The following is a 14,748-nucleotide window of genomic DNA, read 5'->3' on the forward strand; positions in this document are numbered from 1 at the left end:
AATTGCGCCACAGTACCTGTTTTAACTGCCTCTGTGGCCAATGTAACAAATTGTTTTCATCAGACTGTTCCACTGGGAGGAGTCTTCATACGCTTGGGATAGACATTCCCCTAACTCACTGATGGGTTTGAGGCCTGTCAGGTACCCTCACCTTGGCTTAGTTCATGTGCCAGGAAGGTTTTACTGGGATGTGCCAGAAGGCATACAACAGCTTCTTGGAGCCATAAGAGAGATGGGTGTCGAGAGGTGAGTGAGTGAGACTTCCCTGATCAACCCCTAACAAGGCTTATATGACTCAGTAGGAAAAGTGCTTTATCTGGAGTCACCCGGGGTTCCCAATTCAGACATTAATCACCTGTGTGATCTTGGAGAAGTCATTTACCTTTTCAGGCCTCAGTTTCTCGCCTTCAAAATAAGGAAAATGGTTAGATCACTAGTGAATTTCTGAGTCTATGACCCTGTGATCTACAAACTGATGCAAAGTAAACTTAAGAGGATCAGGAAAAAGATATATATACAATGACTACAACAATGGAAATGGAAATAACAACAATGAAGGAGAAACTGAATTCTGTGTAATTATAACCACCAAGCTGGGCTCTGGAGAAAAGCTGATCAAACTATTCCCTTCATTGAAAATGTGCAGGGCTATGGGTAGAGAATATTGCACACACTATTGGACACACCTGAAGTATTGGTTAATTTTTATGTTCTCCCTACTCCCACTGCACCCAATTTTCCTTTAAAATCTTTGTTATATGAGTTGGTTCACTGGGTATGAGATGGCAAGAGATGTATTCAAAAATCAATGTGCTAATAGAAACAAAGGGCATAAATACAAATAAGGTAAAAATCTTTTAAAATAAAAGCCCAATTTTTAGGAAGTATCTGCAGAAATGCAGAGGATTGTAAGATGTGGGCAAAGGAGAGATTTTTGCATATTTAAGTGAGGCAAGAAAGGATAGGAAAAACTAATTAAATACAGTCCCAACTTGGAGGAGGTCAGTTTTTCTTTAAACTCCTTCTCTGCCTGTTACTATGTATAGAGAGGGGAGCTTCCTTAGCAACAGCTTGACCTTTTAAAGGGGCAGCAGCTAAAAGTTAGTGATGGCTCCTAAGAAAAAACCAGAGACTAAGAAGAAAAAGAAGAAGATAGATATCCAGATAGCTACTAAAGCCATCGAGGAAGTCTTAACAGAGACTCAGGAGTTCTACCACAGGCAAATCCAGGAGCTGGAGAATCAACTTGAGAGGTCAGCAACTCAGGAGGCCCAGACAAGTCAGGAAGGGTTCTGCACTTTGTTGGGGCTAATTGTGGCAACAGATGCTGGGAGGGACTTGCCAGATTCCCTGTCTTGGCTCTGATGGGAAAGGCTCTGGATATGGAGCCTTGAGGCCTGGGTATTAATCCTAGCTTTACCACGAATCAGATCTGTGATCTCAAAAAAGTCTCTGCCCTACTCACCCACCCTAGGCTGCCCCATCTGTAAAAGTGAAGGGTTTGGAATAAATGACACTTCTGTGCCCTTTCAGCTCTAACAGTCTGATGAACTGCTCTGAGCACCAAGAAGCTCAGGGGTGGATGGTCACTGTACTTGGCTCTTGGGGGAGCAATTGTGGGAAATTGATTTTGGATTTATTTAGCCCTTTACTACCACTTGGCTCCTTTCTCTCCTTTTCCCAGGGTCAGTGAGTAAACTCAATTTTTTGAAAAGCTCATTCATATAGAAGAAAGGGGGACTTGGTGGGTTAGCCCTCCAATGAGGGGTTTGAATTGTACTAGGGATGGGAAGGGCAGTCCACAAGGATAGATTATGATTGAGGGCATGTCAGGCATCAATCACAGGCCAGTGGAGAGTTTTTGGAAAGTGTGGTGCAGTCCTGCATCACAGCAGATGGACAACTGCTCTATCTTTTACATGCGCATAAATCTCTGACTTTTTCCAAATTAGTTTGATCTTGGATTTGAAGAACTCCATTTTCCTCATAGTTCTATAAGGCTGATAATATTAAAGTCACATGTTGATCTCTGTTATACTTATGGCATCTTTCTGCTTCTTTGGACCTGCAATTTTCTTCTTGTACTTTTCTCCCAAGAAGTAGGAAGACAGTATCAATGGCCCTACTTCCTGAACATTTGCTTATGGTCTCCTTCCTCAGGAAGGAGCCTTATCTTGAAGCCTTATCCCCTTAAGCATCTTGTTCCAGCTCTTCCAACCATATAGTAGGAAAAGACTGTGTCCAACCCTTGCCTGTCTCTTACCCCAGGTACAGAAAGAAGTGGGATGAGTTGTCGCAGCAGGAGAAAGCTTTCCAGGAGGAGTTCGACCAGCTGGCCCACAACAAAAAGGAGGTTGTTTCTTTCCTGAAACGAACTCTTAATCAACGTGTGGATGAGATCGCTGAACTTAATTCTCAGCTTCAGGGGCTCCAGATCTCCAAAGAGATGGAGAAGGATGCCTTTGAGGCCCAGCTGGCCCAGGTACGCCATGAATTCCAGGAGACCAAAGACCAGCTCACCATGGAGAATATCACGTTAGGTAAGGGAAGGGTTCAAATCAGCCAGGCCATTATAACATCTTCACTGAGTGATTCCAAGGCATTCAACCAGTGACTTTGGCTATATCACGGATGAGATAGGAGGAAAAGGCAGATCTATGCCCTCAAGAGAGATTTCTTATTTAGGTAAGGACTTAAGAAATACATTATAGACCACAAAACATTAAAGATTAAACTCTTATTCAAAGAAGTAGGACTACAAAATAATGAATGTGATTATTTAATAGGTATAGCAGAACTTAGACATTTCAAGGGGCATTACCCTGTTAAAGTAGTTCCCTCTGAGAAGCTGTGAGTTTATTGCAAAAAAGATACTGATGCATAAATCATTTCTGGAATCCTCTTTAAGGATTGCCTTCAGAACCATTTAATGAATAAAATTTTTAATAGTGTTGAGCCAACTCTTGTTTGTTGTCTCAAAACATGATCTAGTCCAGTTACCACTTTTTTCATCAATCATGATTATAAATTAATTATTGAATTAAATAATAAAGTATTAAATACATTATAAATTATGAATGTCAAAAGATGATGATTTGCCACCAGTGAACTGGTAAGAGTCCTATGATGTCCAAAGGTCATCACGGCATGGTAGACCACTATGGAATTTAATTTGGAGCCAGAGGATGTGGGTTCATATAAAAGTTCTACTTACCCTGAATTACCTTGGACAAATGAACTTTTTTTTTTAATTCTTGTTGCCAAGAATATGAGTAGCAACTTTCTTTTCTGAGTCTTCAGCAGCTGTGTTTGCATCACCCACAGAAACAGTTACAGACCACATCTACAGAAGGATGGCTTCCCAGGAGAATAGCTATGAGAATTGGATTGAAGATCATTCAAATAACTATAGGGTTTCCCAAGGGAACCATTTTGGGGGACTCATCTGTGTATTAAAGTCAATCAGCCAAACCTTGCCTAAGTGTTGTAGATTTCTGAAAAGAGGGAAGTAAGGGTGGACTGGTCAAGAAAGGAGATGATAACATTTGAGCTGTCTTGAAAGATGTCTAAGTAAATGGAAAAAATAAAGGCGAGGGGGCTTATCAAGAGGGAGGTTTTGATTGGGCAAGATCCAGAAAGGTGCAGAGAATACTAGGCACAGAGAAGACTAGGAAGACTTCATGAAGCACAGGGTGTGAATTAGGAAGCTGTTATAAACACAAATGGATCAGTGATGCTGAATCAGATCACTGAAAGACTGGGAAGTAGTGGAAGCAGAATTTTGCCTGAGGAGCATATGGCCAGGGGCAAATCATTCCACACAGTCCAGGTCACCTTTAGGCCAGCTGAAGATTTTTGAGGGCCCTGGGGCCACTTGCTCACAAAATCTTTTCTGGGCAGGAGCTAAGTTGGCTGCGCTAGAGGAATTCCAATTCCAGAAAAGTGATCTCATGTCCAAGTTTTCCCTTTTGGAAGAGCAGCTGAAGAAGCAGCAAGATGACTACAAGTCTTATGTTTACCACATGGAAATGAAGGCTTTGACAGATAAAGAGAGGTTTGAGCCTTTCTTGGTAAGGGTAGGTTGGGGGACAGGAATGGTGAGGGTACAGGATGAAGTGAAATAAAGGACTTAGGGCCCTTTTCCTGGTATCTAAAGGTCATTCACCCAAATAAAAGTAAATCTAGTCATCTAAGCTTAGGCAACTAAAATAGGAATCTAGAGAATCTACCTGTTAGTTCCTAGTTGAATAACCTTGTATAAGCCTGTGTGTTTGTTAGGTCCCACTTTCCTCATCTATAAAGGATTGATATTGACCTAAATGTTCTTTGGGATGCCTTCTAGCTCTGATGATCTATGATTCTGTAAATCCATGACCAATTTATAAAGCATGGAATTGGAGAACATTGGCAGAAAATCCCAGGTTCTGAGGAAGACCAGGGTCTTTTTGGCTTAAGGGAAGAGGGATGTGAAATTGAATTCCAAGAATACCTAAGGTTCTGGGCATCATACGAGCTTTTTTCTATTCTACAAAGACTTCGGAAGGATATAATCCATCGTATAAGCACGGTGGCGGCTGAGTTTCGTGAAGTTTCTAGCTCCCAAATGGCAGAGACAACAAAGAGAGCTATCCGGGAGAACATGGCAGTGGCCCTGGATCTGGCCAGAATAAACATGGGAAACTCGGAGCAGGTAAAGGAGAATGATGCTCTGAAGGAGTCCAAGGTGGAAATGTGCAACCAGTTGGCCCTTATGGAGAGAAATGAGAAGACCATGATGAAGAACAGCCTCACTCACATCAAGGTAAGACCTGCCATGTCAGAAGTGAGAAAGGTTCTGACCTGCCTGTTTACTGATGCCCTGTCCTAGAAAGAGGGTTTATCAGAGACCTGAATCCTTGATGAAGCTAAGGAAGCTGGGCTGAGGATAGAGTGAAGATATTAGAGATTTTTTTTCTTTAGAACTAATTTTTTTTTCCTCCTAGTAGCAATGAAATAGAAGTAGAGGTGGAGAAGGGATGCCATAGGAGAAACAGGATGAAGACAGAGAATCAGGATAAAGATTACAGGAAATACAGTTCTACTTAAATGGATGAAATTAGGGATCCAAAAAACCTACATAATGGGTTTTTTTTTAATCTGCCCAGGTGGTGACAGAGTGTTTGACACAGAGTAGACAGCTAACAAAAGTAGACAAAAATCAAGCATCTTTAAAAACTAAAATGTACATACAAGGTTTTGGTGGCTGTCAGGGAGCTGTCCACTATGGAGGTGCTGACAGAGTTCAAATCATAATAGTCAGACTGGCCTCAAGAAACATAAAAAAGGCCCCCAACCTGCTTGTTACCTCTCTCTGCTCCCCCCATCCCTTCTGTTTTTTGGAAGAACTAATGAGTTGGAATCTTCTTGGCCTGGAAAAGTAAGTGGGATAGTAAGGTTTTTCTCCAGAAAACAAACTCTAGAATCTGTGTAAATAGTCCTTGGTATATTACAGAAAATTTTTGTTAAATTTTGAAGGCTCAAACAAGCCCATTCTGGCCTAGAGGATAAGTTGTAGTAACCTAATGATTGGTCATTGAGATCTATCTAAAAGGGAAGGGAGATGGGAACCTTCCCAGCAGTTACATTTCAGTCTCATTTCCTATTTTGTGATGTTTTCAGGCCATAACTTCTCTTATTTAAAGTTCTGGAACTCATTCTTATGTTTTGTGTATTATTTCCACTTCTGGGAACAAGGATTTTAATCACAATTATTTGGAGAGGAGAGGTATGGGGCTTTTTAAAATTTTTTCTTCTTCACAAGGCAGGTAGTAGGACAGCATGACTTTCCTTTGTCCTCCTACATTTCAAAACCATCTCTTACACTCAAAGAGACATCATGTGACTATTCTGGTCCCAAATGGCCTATGATTGTATGTATCTCATTGCAATTCATTCTGGTAATAGAACTATCTCCATATAAAACCTAGTTGGGGAGAAAGATTCATATGAATTAAATGTTAGAAAGTACAAAAGACAACTTGATAAGGTAATACAAAGGACATAATGAGATAGCTAGGTGCTAAATTATAATTATATAATTTGCAGACAAATGCAAAGGGAGAAGAAGGAGAAAATCAGTGTGGCCTAAAACCATCAAGAAAGGCTTCAATGAAGTGGAACTTAAAGGGAAGATTTGGGTATATGGAGGAGGGAGCTCATTTTAAGCAAGGAAAACAACAGTTCATCTGTTAAATATATGTATGCACACACACCTATGTGTATAGACATACATACATATGTATATAAATTTACACACTGGGGACATGGAGAAAGCACAATATGATTTATCTCAACTCCATAAACTGCTATGAGAATATCCCAACCTAATCTGGAAGGGGAGCAAGTCATACATGTTGTTCCCGTAATCACTACCTGTAAGCCTCTGTCTTTTCCCTTAGATAATCCAACTTCTTTCTGAAAAGTACCAGCAGCAGCAGCACGCAGAAATTGAAGCTGACCAGCTTCGAATAATATTGAATCAGGCAGAGATTGCTTTTCAGAAGATGGAGGAAGACAACAAGGAGTTAAAGTAAGATAACTTTATCTACTTCCAGAGGAGTGAAGAAGAGTAGAAGTGGACAGAAAATTCACCCCAGTAAGCCTAGTACTCAGCATAAGAAGCCAGAGCTCTGCTTACCCAGAATAATCAACCACTGAATCCCCAAGTATTTGGAGGGAGAATATTAGGATGGGGCCACAGAAAGACCACTAACCTGGGAGTGAAGAGTGTTGGCTCCCAGCCTTAACTATGTTACAAACTTCGCATAGCTTGGAAATAAGCACTCCAATCTGCGAGCTTCTGTTTCCTTTTGTTGGAGGTAGGATACAGAAACATGATCTTTTGATGTCATTTCTAGCTCTAAGAAAAATGATTTAGCGGCAGCTGCAGAACACAGGGAGTGAACAAGCCATTCATATATATATTGAGAAGTAGCAGGAAGAGGTGCTGATTCTAGCTAATACAGCCACTCTTGAGTACAATTCTTTCTTATTTTCAAGCCCACTATCCTCTTCTTCCTCCTCCTTTTCTTCTTTCTCTTCCTCTTCTTCCTCACATAAGAATGATGATGATAATTATAATAATGATAATAATTATGGTAATTGTAATACAGCTCTTTCTTACTTTACAGCCCACCATCCTCTTCTTCCTCCTTTTCCTTTCTCTTCCTCCTCTTCCTCACATAAAAATGATGATTATAATTGTAATAATTATGATAATGATAATAATGATGATGGTAATAGTAATAAAATGGGAATAACAATAATAGCAATATGATAATTATAATAGCTAGTGTTTACATAGAATTTTAAGCTTTGCAAAGTTATTTGCAAATGATATCTTACTTGATCCTCACAACAACCCTAGAAAATAGGTGTTTTATTAGCCTCAGTTTACAGGTACAGAAACTGAGTTTGAAAGAGTTTAAATGACTTGCCAAGGGTCACACAGCTAGGAAGTTTCTGAGACAAGATTAGAACTTGGGATCTTGTTACTTCCAAGTTCAGCATTTTATTAGTGTAAGGGGAAGGGATACAATGGATAGAAAGCCAGTCCCTCATAGTACTCTGTTTCTGGATCCCCAGGAACAGGATAAAGATCTTGAAGAGGCAATTGAGTAGCCAGAATACAGAGGAGAAGAGACTGCTGAGGGAGCTGGAAAAGGAGAAGGAAAATCGGCAAAGTCTAGAGGTTTTGCTGACCAAAGTCACTTGCCACCTTCAAGACTTGCTAAAGGTGAGTATACACACCCTTGTTCAAGATCCAGAGGAGGGGAAATGTTCAATCAGAAGTGGATAGTTACCTGTCCATAGACTATAGATAATCAATGAGTAAGAAATGGGATACTAAGTAATGGGCAGGAGACCTAAAGAATATGAGGCGAAGCTGTCCTTTAAACAAAATCAATTTACAACCACAGCTTCTCCCAGCACTCTGCCATGGACAAAGTGCTCCCACATCCTTGAACTCATTTAACTCTCACCATAATAATGGTAGAAACAGAAGCTCAGCAAGATCTGAATTCTATTCTCATCTTTGCCATTAACTCTCTGTACGGCTCTGAACAAGTTATTTCATATCTAGAATCACTGAATGCCACAGAAGTGGAAGGAGGCTTAGGGACTATCAAGTATAGCCTCCCCATTCTGCAGATTGAGAAACTGAGTCCCAGAAACAGGGAGGGATTCAGCCCATGTCACAAAGCATATCATGCCCCACCTTTTGGCCTCAGTTTCCCCACGAGCCACAAAGAAATAGCCTTTGTCCATACAGGACTGGGGGGATGTTAATCCAAGCACTCAAAATAGTAAATTGCTGTGTGTGAGATGGCTAGGTACTAAGTTTGCTGTGATACTCACTCACCAAGACCTGTGCAGGTGGAGGAGGTGGAAAAAGGGAGTTGGAGGGAGCTCATCAGGCTTCCAGACATTTATCCTCCTCCTGCTCCTCGCCCCCAGGCACGCCCTGATAAAACTGAGGCTGGCGAGGTAGACCTGTTATTCCAGCTAGGGAAGAAGGAGATGCTGCGGCAGCTGCTGACTATGCTGAACAAGGTTCTGGTTGTGGAGCCCAGTATCCCTGAATTTGTGCCTCCCCCAGTTAAGTCTCCCTCTCTTCAGTCCCTCCTGACAAGTATCGAGGAGAGGTGAGTGGTGATCTGACCTGGGAGTCATCTTCTAGGAGGAGAGATTTAGTTTGGGTTTGGAAAATTGGGGAAGAAAAGAGGCCTTTAGGTGGGTCCCCTCAACCCTCTCTTTCCTCTCAGTTCTCAGCAGCCTGAGCCCTCCCCTCTGTTGGAGCAACTGGCGGAGATTCAGCCTTATAGACTTGGGGACTTGGGCCTGGTGCCCCGTCCACCCTCCGCTGCAGAGGATAGCCAAAGTGCTGAAACATTCAAAAAACATAGGCTTGTTAAGGCCTACAGCAACCCTGAGGTGAGGACATGAGGGAGTCAGGGTGCGGGCTGTTATTGTTGCTGGTGGTCCTTGGCTCTTGAAGATACCTTGACATCCGGGAGGGGATGCCATGACATGCAAGTGAATTGGATTTAGGTGAGGGAGGCTGGGCAAGGTCACCTGCCTTCTCCCCGCAAAGCCATCTGGGTCCAGTGGTCAGATGTAGATCAGGACGACTGGAGATGGCCCTGGATGCAGTAGAAGAGCTAAGGTCTTCAACAGGTCTCAGTCTGACTGAGACAACTACCCATTTAGTGTTTAAGACTAGGTAGCAGTTGAGGCAAAGAATCTTCTCTTTCACTCAGTCAAAAAAAAAATCCAATCTAAATAAATAAATAAATCTGAGAGGGGAAGACCCTCAGAATTTCTGGCCAAATGATTGCTATTTATATGCAATCTGAGTCAGTCAGGACCCAACAATGATCAAATGGGGTTTGGCCTGAGTGTGTGCAAGGACAAAAAGGGAGGACTCTCCCAGGATCATCTCTCTTCTGATATATGGAAGGGATGGGATAAAGAGGGCAGAGGATGGAGCTCAGACCTTTCCTTTCCCTGAATTTTTCTTTTCCAGATTCCAAGCCCTCGAATATTGAGCGGGGTTAAGCGGGGCAGCTTGCCAGCATTCCACCTGAACCCCAATTGGGGAGGACAGCAGGAATAGTTTCCCCTTCTCCATTCTTTGGCCCTCAGCTCTAGCAAAGGGGGAAGTAAAAGAAGAAATGCATGAAGAAGAAATGTAGGCTTGAATTTGGTGGGCTCATCTTTATTTCCTGGGCAAGGGTGGGAGAGAAGGTAAATGTTTTATAAAATGGTTATTACACAGAAATGGAAGAGAATTTGTGCTGGTGACTGAGCCCTCCCCTCCTCTGCTATTGAGCTCCGTGCCCCTTAAGATAGAAGCCCTGGTACCTGCCCTATGGTATGGTGTCAGAGAGAACCCTCCCAAGGCAAGACTGCTTCATGAGTCACCCCTCCGCCAACCCATCCCATTGGGTCAACCCTGAGAGACTGATGAGGCTCCAAATAAGTTTCTCGGGCCAAAAAGGTGAAAGGAACATTTCAGGAAGTTCTGGCAGAGTAGAAAGTTTAGAGAGACCTTCCACGAGGGAGTGAGGAAACAGAACTGTGAGTGCTTCTTAGAATGTTGGCAGTGCCAACCAGGAAGAGTCAGGCCATGTTAGATGGATCCAAGCAAGGAAAAGTCCCTTTGTAGAATACTTCCCCATTACAAATGTCAGGGCTAGGAGAGAGGTCCCTTCTTTCAGCCCCTTATCTCAAGACTTAGTCCTCCACATGGAGGTGCTCTCTAGGTAAAGGTGCAGTATCCAGAAACATCAGGACAGGTCTCTGGGAGAACAAAAGCAGACGCCTGAGTTGAATCAACTGATGGACTATGACTCTGCTATGATTCCTTTCCAAGCAAATCCAGAAAAACTGAGTGTTTGACATCAGAGCGTACATGAGAAAGGGGGAGGAGAGGTGCCTTATTGTCTACCTTCCCTGGAACTGCCCTACCCAGTCCACAAGTATTTGTTCAGTGCCTCCTGTGGGCCAAACACTGAGGGTGCAAGGATGGAGCAATCTCTCCTCACAAGAACTTCCATTCTAAAGGATGGTGTTGCTGGGAAACTGTACACCTGCTGGCTTCTAGAGATGGTTATTGGTGGCAAAAGTGAGGTCCACTTTGGGAGAGGGCTCGAAGCCGGCCACTTAGGGAAGGAGCTCCAGGAGGGGCACTGCCTCTCAGGGTGGGGGTGGGACCTTCCCCTAATGTCTTCTCTGACTTCCTAAATCGTTTTTGCTTTGGGATTACTTGCCCATTCTACAAGGCACCCTAATGGATGGATGTGCTTGGCCCTAGCTCATACATCTTCTCTTCTCAGAGAGAAGGGCTGAGGAGAATGATGGTAACAGAGAACTCAGGTGAAATTTTGCCCCTAACCATCCACCTCCCATCTCCCACACTGAAAGCCATGTACTCTATGTCCCTTTATCTGCGACCTTTCCTTGGGGGCTGGGGAAGACAGTAGCTTCCCTTCCCCGGCAGGACAAGGAGCCTCTCCCACTTCCTGCACCCCTACCAGCCTGGGCTGCAACATAGCCATCTATGAACTGTGGTAGGGTTTGAGGAACTGCCTCAGCTGGGCCTTCCTCAGGTGCGGAGAAGCCCCATCGGTGCAGCCCTGGTGCTGCTGCTTCCCGGGGAGTCCCACTTGGAGGCAGTGTGATGCGGCAGAAAGAAAGCTGGATTTTGAGTTGGAGGATCGAGGTTCAGAACCTATGCAAGTCACACCAGTGGTAGCTGCCACCCATTGTACCCTGTGGCTGCCTGGAGTTATCCAGGCTGCTGCTCTGACACTCAGAACAACCCAGGAAGGAACTGGCCACAGGGAATCAGGGCTGCGAGAAATCTTCATAGAAGCCCCTTGAACAGCCACCTCAGGCTAGGTCGAGAGCTTCACATTCACTGTCTCATTTCAGTTCCATATCTAGTGACAGCTGGGTAGCTTTGGAGGTAGGAAGACTTGAATTCAAGTCCTGCCTCAGACACTTCCTAGCTGTCTGATTCTGGGCAAGTCACTTCACCACAGTCTGCCTCAGTTCCCTCATCTGTAAATTGGGGATAATAACAGCCTCTACCTCCCAGGGTATTTGTGAGGATCAGATGAAATCATATTTGTAAAGCACATTATAAACTTTAAAGCACAATATAAATGCTAGCTATTCCTATTTTGGGGGACCACTAAGTGGCTTGCCAGGCCTGAAGTCAGGAAAACCTGAGATTACATTAGATATTTACTAGTTTGTGATCCTGGGCAAGTCACTTAATCCTCTTTACTTCAGTTTCCTAATCTGTAAAATAAGTCAGAAGGAAATGGCAAACCACTCTAGTATCTCTGCCAAGAAAACCTCAAAATGGGGTCATGAAGAGTCAGGTTTGACTGAATAACTATTATTATGTCTTCAAGGACTGGGGGAAGGGGGCATGCAACACATACATAAAAGAGTAAATAAAAAGTAATTTCTAGAGGGAAGGATTTGGTGGGGGAAGTGTTGCATTAATGAGGGATCAAGAAAGATCTCTTATTGAAAGGGGCACCTGAACTGAAAGGAGATAAAGATTCCAAGAGGCAGGGATGAGCAGGAAAGGCATTCATTCCTAGGCACAGAGGATGGAGTGATCAAAAACCCAGAGCTGAGAGATGGACCATCATGTATAAAAAACCCCAAGTAAATCAGTTTGACTGGAGCATGGTGGAAAATGTGCTCCCAGCCTCCAAAGTGCTGAAACCAGACTGTGAAGGATTCCAAATACTCAGTGGAAGAATCTTACCTTTTTTAAAGCAGGAGGAAGCCTTTTTGAACAAGGGAATGAGTCCTGTTTTAGGATTGCTGGTTTGGCAGCTCTATGGAACCTGGGTCATGAGGACAAAAGCACAGGAAGACCCAGCAGGAGTCTGTTGCCAATAGTCAAGTGAGTAATGATGAAGACCTGATCCTCAGTGACCTTAGAATATGGATAGGAATTATTATTCCTATTATGGTAGTGTATTGTCAATTAATAAACATTTATTATTGAGTCCCAGGAGTGCTCAAACCAAGTTGGGTCTAGCACTCAGGACCCCCAACTCTCAGTTCAGGCATCTTACCCCAGCATGCTGAAAGAACTTTATCTGTAAAATGAGTTGAAGAAAACAGCAAAACACTCCAGAATCTCTGCCAAGAAAACCCCAATGGGGCCACAAGACACAATTACTATTATTATGACTATGTCTTCAAGGACCTTACAATTTACTGGGTGAAGGAGGCATAAGACACTTACATAAATGAGGAATAAGTATGGAGATTCCTACCCTGTTGTCCCTCAGGAATTTCTATACACAGATCTTTCCCTGCTCCTTTCCCAAATATGTTGGGTGACATGTAAGGATTAGTTTTGCTCTTTTAAAGTTCTTTCATCCTTATCAAAAAATCATTCCTATTATTATTCTATAAGAAACAATCAACAGGATGATTTCAGAGAGGCCTGGAGAGACTTACATGAACTAATGCTAAATGTAATGAGGAGAACCAGGAGATCATTATACATGGTACATCAATATTATACAATGATCAATTCTGATGGATGTGGCTCTTTTCAACAATGAGGTGATTCGGACCAGTTCCAATGCACTTGTGATGGAAAGAGCCATCTGTACCCAGAGAGAGTTCTGTGGGGACTGAGTGTGGATCACAACATAGCACTTTCACTTTGTTGTTGGCTTGCATTTTCTTTCTCATTTTTTTCCTTTTTGATCTGATTTTTCTTGTGCAGCATGATAATTGTAGAAATGTATGTAGAAGAATTGCACTTATTTAACACAGATTACTTGCCGTTTAGGGGAGGGGATGGGGGGAATGGATGGAAAAAATTTGGGACACAAGGTTTTGTAAGGGTGAATGTTGAAAATTATGCACATTTTTTTTGTTCTTTATTTTTTTTTATTTAATAGCCTTTTATTTACAGGTTATATGTATGGGTAACTTTACAGCATTAACAATTGCCAAACCTCTTGTTCCAATTTTTCCCCTCTTACCCCCCACCCTCTCCCCCAGATGGCAGGATGACCAGTAGATGTTAAATATATTAAAATATAAATTAGATACACAATAAGTATTCATGACCAAACCGTTATTTTGCTGTACAAAAAGAATCAGACTCTAAATATTGTACAATTAGCTTGTGAAGGAAATCAAAAATGCAGGTAGGCATAAATATAGGGATTGGGAATTCAATGTAATGGTTTTTAGTCATCTCCCAAAGTTCTTTCTCTGGGCGTAGCTGGTTCAGTTCATTACTGCTCCATTGGAAATGATTTGGTTAATCTCGTTGCTGAGGATGGCCAGGTCCATCAGAACTGGTCATCATATAGTATTGTTGTTGAAGTATATAATGATCTCCTGGTCCTGCTCATTTCACTCAGCATCAGTTCGTGTAAGTCTCTCCAGGCCTTTCTGAAATCATCCTGTTGGTCATTTCTTACAGAACAATAATATTCCATAATATTCATATACCACAATTTATTCAACCATTCTCCAACTGATGGGCATCCACTCAGTTTCCAGTTTCTAGCCATTACAAAGAGGGCTGCCACAAACATTTGTGCATATACAGGTCCCTTTCCCTTCTTTATAATCTCTTTGGGATATAAGCTCAGTAGTAACACTGCTGGATCAAAGGGTATGCACAGTTTGATAACTTTTTGAGCATAGCTCCAAACTACTCTCCAGAATGGTTGGATTCGTTCACAACTCCACCAACAATTATGCACATATTTTGAAAATAAAAAGCTTTAATAAAAAAAAAAAGTCATTCCAGATAACTTCACATAAGCCAGTCCTGTCCCAGGCACTATAAGATAAATGGAGGAAAAGATATGAAATTTACCCTTAAGCAGTTCTTTATCTGGGTACATATGAATGAAGGAAAAAATGAATATTTGAGCACTCACTATGTATTAAGCATTGTGCTAAGAGTAGTGGGTTCCAAATATAAATATATCAGTCCCAGCCTTTAATTAGAGTGAAGGTTCCAGGTATGGAAGGCTAAGTTCTATAAGGGGGAGGGGGAAAGAGAGTGAAAGTTCAAGCAGCATGATTTGAAGAAAAAGACTTAGAAAGTAACAGCATTTATATATTATTTTAAGATTTACAAAGTACCTTTCATATGCTCTCACAATAAGTCTGTGAAGTAGATGCTCCCCATCTTTGATT

The 14,748-nt window shown here is 42.3% G+C and overlaps 1 protein-coding gene across 1 annotated transcript; it reads left to right on the plus strand.

The window, feature by feature from the left end:
• Positions 1 to 288: 288 nt before the first annotated feature.
• LOC100918595 (cilia- and flagella-associated protein 157-like) lies at positions 289 to 10,607 on the plus strand. The gene is made up of 9 exons (XM_023494264.2): positions 289 to 1,253; positions 2,269 to 2,540; positions 3,901 to 4,054; positions 4,534 to 4,801; positions 6,438 to 6,568; positions 7,624 to 7,774; positions 8,497 to 8,684; positions 8,805 to 8,973; positions 9,566 to 10,607. The coding sequence occupies exons 1-9, from the start codon at positions 1,108 to 1,110 to the stop codon at positions 9,653 to 9,655; spliced, it is 1,569 nt and encodes a 522-aa protein (XP_023350032.1). The 5' UTR covers positions 289 to 1,107; the 3' UTR covers positions 9,656 to 10,607.
• The last annotated feature ends 4,141 nt before the right edge of the window (positions 10,608 to 14,748 follow it).

Source organism: Sarcophilus harrisii, chromosome 2, assembly GCF_902635505.1.
Source record: "Sarcophilus harrisii chromosome 2, mSarHar1.11, whole genome shotgun sequence".
Taxonomy (NCBI): domain Eukaryota; kingdom Metazoa; phylum Chordata; class Mammalia; order Dasyuromorphia; family Dasyuridae; genus Sarcophilus; species Sarcophilus harrisii.

Excerpts from the sequence above, each read along its gene's own strand:
- LOC100918595 (XM_023494264.2), top strand. The coding sequence starts at position 1,108 with ATGGCTCCTAAGAAAAAACCAGAGACTAAGAAGAAAAAGAAGAAGATA. Across the intron at positions 7,775-8,496 it reads ACCTTCAAGACTTGCTAAAG|GCACGCCCTGATAAAACTGA; the intron begins GTGAGTATACAC and ends CCTCGCCCCCAG. Across the intron at positions 8,974-9,565 it reads AGGCCTACAGCAACCCTGAG|ATTCCAAGCCCTCGAATATT; the intron begins GTGAGGACATGA and ends TTTCTTTTCCAG.